The sequence below is a fragment of the Poecilia latipinna genome, unplaced genomic scaffold (genome assembly GCF_001443285.1).
Source record: "Poecilia latipinna isolate Pla-1442-1.1 unplaced genomic scaffold, P_latipinna-1.0 Scaffold1360, whole genome shotgun sequence".
Classification (NCBI taxonomy): Eukaryota; Metazoa; Chordata; class Actinopteri; order Cyprinodontiformes; family Poeciliidae; genus Poecilia; species Poecilia latipinna.
The window spans coordinates 20,352-23,412 of NW_015113976.1; the positions used below are offsets into that span (position 1 = coordinate 20,352).

General features: G+C 34.1%; 1 protein-coding gene across 1 annotated transcript in view; it reads right to left on the reverse strand.

Moving 5' to 3' along the window:
• Positions 1-3,061, reverse strand: part of LOC106962000 (uncharacterized) — a gene marked incomplete at its 5' end in the record, with an annotated part of 46,827 nt that overhangs the window by 17,568 nt on the left and 26,198 nt on the right. Inside the window, one exon of the mRNA XM_015056136.1 lies at positions 100-239. Within this exon, the coding sequence (XP_014911622.1) occupies positions 100-239 (140 nt within the window). The remainder of the gene's footprint in view (positions 1-99; positions 240-3,061) is intronic.

Sequence of the window (3,061 nt, forward strand, 5' to 3'; positions counted from 1 at the left end):
CTTATTGTGGTTTGTCTGAAGAAGAAACTTAAATTAATCCAACATATGAGGAAAACCTTATTTCTACAATCTGTTAAGAAAAAACAACAATTAAATCACCTGTTATGGCTTCACTCCACTGTGTTGAAGAATACGAGTCGTCTCTGCTTCTACACTGACACATGTAGTCTCCACTGCTGGACTCAGAGGCATTGAAAGTCCAGTCTTTACTGTTTGTCCTGTGTATTATTGACCCATCTCTACTCCATTCACACGTCCACTCAGTGGTTTCTCCTCCCTGGACCTCACATGTCAGAGTGATCGTCTCACCACTGAACATCTGAGGCCGGTTTGGTCGTCGAGTCACAGAAACCTTGTTAGAAACTGTTTCCATCAGATATGAAGAGAAACATTAAATCACATGAGACGTTTAAATTTCATTGTTTTAGTTTAGTTTTGAAGAAGAAACTTACACATTATCTCTATGGTAACATCATTGCTTGGTTGGCTGTAGAAAGAGGGATTTCCTCTCTCTCCATCACACCTGTAGATTCCTCCTTGTGTCACAGTTATATCTCTGCTTTCTTCGTTATTTCTGCTGATTTCAGCTTCAGGTGTGTTTATGGTCCGTCTCCACCATCTGTATTTCTTATATGTTTCTTTTGCTTTTTTCTTTCTTTCTTTCTTTCTTTGTAGACATCATTAAAAAAAGAAATTTACTTAAAATAAACGAATACACTATTATTGTAACACATGAATAGTTTTAAATGTTTAATCCTCTACTTGGTTTGTGTTGCGTGCGAACTCTCTGGCAAACAAACCATAAAATCCCCTTTTCATCTGAAAACAAGTGATGGGTGAGAATGATCTCACCTACAACAGATATATAAAGTCTGTAGGTGTGAAAAAACAGACATGAGATCAGACACTGTGAAATAGTTTGGAGTTTAAATAGATTAAAAAAAATTAAATCTATTTAAAATAATAAAAGTACAGAGAGTGAAAAAAAGTTTCCATGTGTTTTGTTTTTCGTTGTCAGGTTGTAAGAAGGATGGCAAGTCTTCCTTTCTAATGATAATATCAGTCAAACCTACACCATACACTGAACTTTAACTTGATCCTAACTTTAGCTTAATTTACAATATGATATATCTTAATTTCTTAGCTCCGCGTAAAGAAGCCGTTAGCAGCTCTGCTAAGGGTTGTAGCTGTGACGTCATGGAAAAGTATTTGGTTTTCTGGTGGCATTTAATTTGCAGTTTTCTGTGCTAAATATTTCACGTTAGTCCAGATCTTCCACCAAGAGGTCACATCCTCCTCAAGAAGTGTTGACCAAGGAAACAGAAGTTCTCTTTAGTGGTATGACAACTCAGCACTGCTCTCCTGTGGCTTTTGAATACAGACTGCAGATTGTTTCAGAGTTTAGGTCTGGAACTTCTTTCCTGGTGCTTTAATCTCAATTTTCCAACCAACTGACAATAAAAAGTGTCTCATTTTTTCTAGTTTCAGAAGAAAACATATGTGCTTCAAAGCTCTCTGAGTCATTATTTGTGCTAAGCTAACATGCTAAGCTAATATGCCGCGTCATATGTATTTTTTAGTTGGCAGACGACTCAGTTTAATTTGACAACCATTTGGTATATTTGATGTGTAACAGTTTATTTTCAGTGAATACATGTTAAGCATTTAAAAAGCTGCAGAGTATTTAACATATAAAATACCGAGACAAATCAGCATTGCTTGTGTCAAAAAGACAAAAGTGATATTGCAAAAACAGATGAAAATTTATATTTACAACAGTTTAAAAGTGTAGGAGAATATTTTATTTAGTAAATACTATTTTGCTCAGCTCCAAAAGGTATTTAATATACAAGATAAAAACCATCACTCATGTAAAAGTTAGTTTAGGAAGCTAAAGCAAAAATAAGAAGTAATATTGATGCATCTATGTAACCAAACAGCAACGGACTGAATTTGTTAGATTGGATCTCCAGATCAATTATATGAAAAATATGTACAGTACTGCCTGTCTATACTGGATTATGCAAAGCATTTCTGTCCACACTACTGAGTGTGTGTTATATTTATTTTATACTTCAGTTTCAGACAGTGTTTGTTTGTTCAGCTAATACAGGTTTTTTTGAAGACTTGTAACCAGAACACAAAAGAAGGTTATGAGCGTAATCCACATCATAAATCCTGTTATAAACCAAAACTTCCTGCAGCCTACATGGCAGAGTCGACGTCCAGAGCTGCTCCTGACCTGATGCCAGAATAAACCGTTTCATTTGTGGCTGCAGGACTTCGTCTTTCTGTCAACAAGAAGATGATGATGCACATTAGTTATGATAATACACACACAACAACAACAACAACAACAATAACGCTTCAACAATATATCTCTACCTTTGTTCTTTCTATTGGCTTTAGCCTGGTGGTTGATCTCAGCATATGTTGCAGTGACGTCTGAAACAGAAAACATTGAAATATCAATCAGACAAAATGGCAGCCTTCAATTCTGAGTCTGATCTATCATTTTCTACTGGTGATGATATGCAGATAATAACCATGGCATATAATAATTACATGATAAATAAAATTAAAATAAAAAGTCTAAAACCAGTGTCAGCTATTTGCTTATTTTGTGCATTGTTTGTGTTTGGAAATAACTATTTAACTCAAAAGATTCATTCATTCTGAGTTTATCTGCAGCTGAAATATATCTGGATTATTCTTATTAAATGTTTCGTATTTCTAAAAATACCAGTGACTCATCCTTGTTAAACAACACAGCTGTTGCACTTTTAGCTGATTATAAAGTGAACAAAGAAACCAGGTATAAAACCCTTATATACATCAACTAGAAGAAACAATTGTAGTTTTTCAGACAATTTATTTTACTATTGTTTTTATTATTTTCCTGCTTATTTTTTTTTCTTGCCAAATATGTTTAACTTCATGTAAAAATGAAACAAGATTCAATAGTAACATGTAGGTGAAACATATTATTGAAGAAATACACGTCTAAGAAAAATGTGAACACAATAGGGTGGTTAGCTAGAAGCAATAATTTTTAATCACT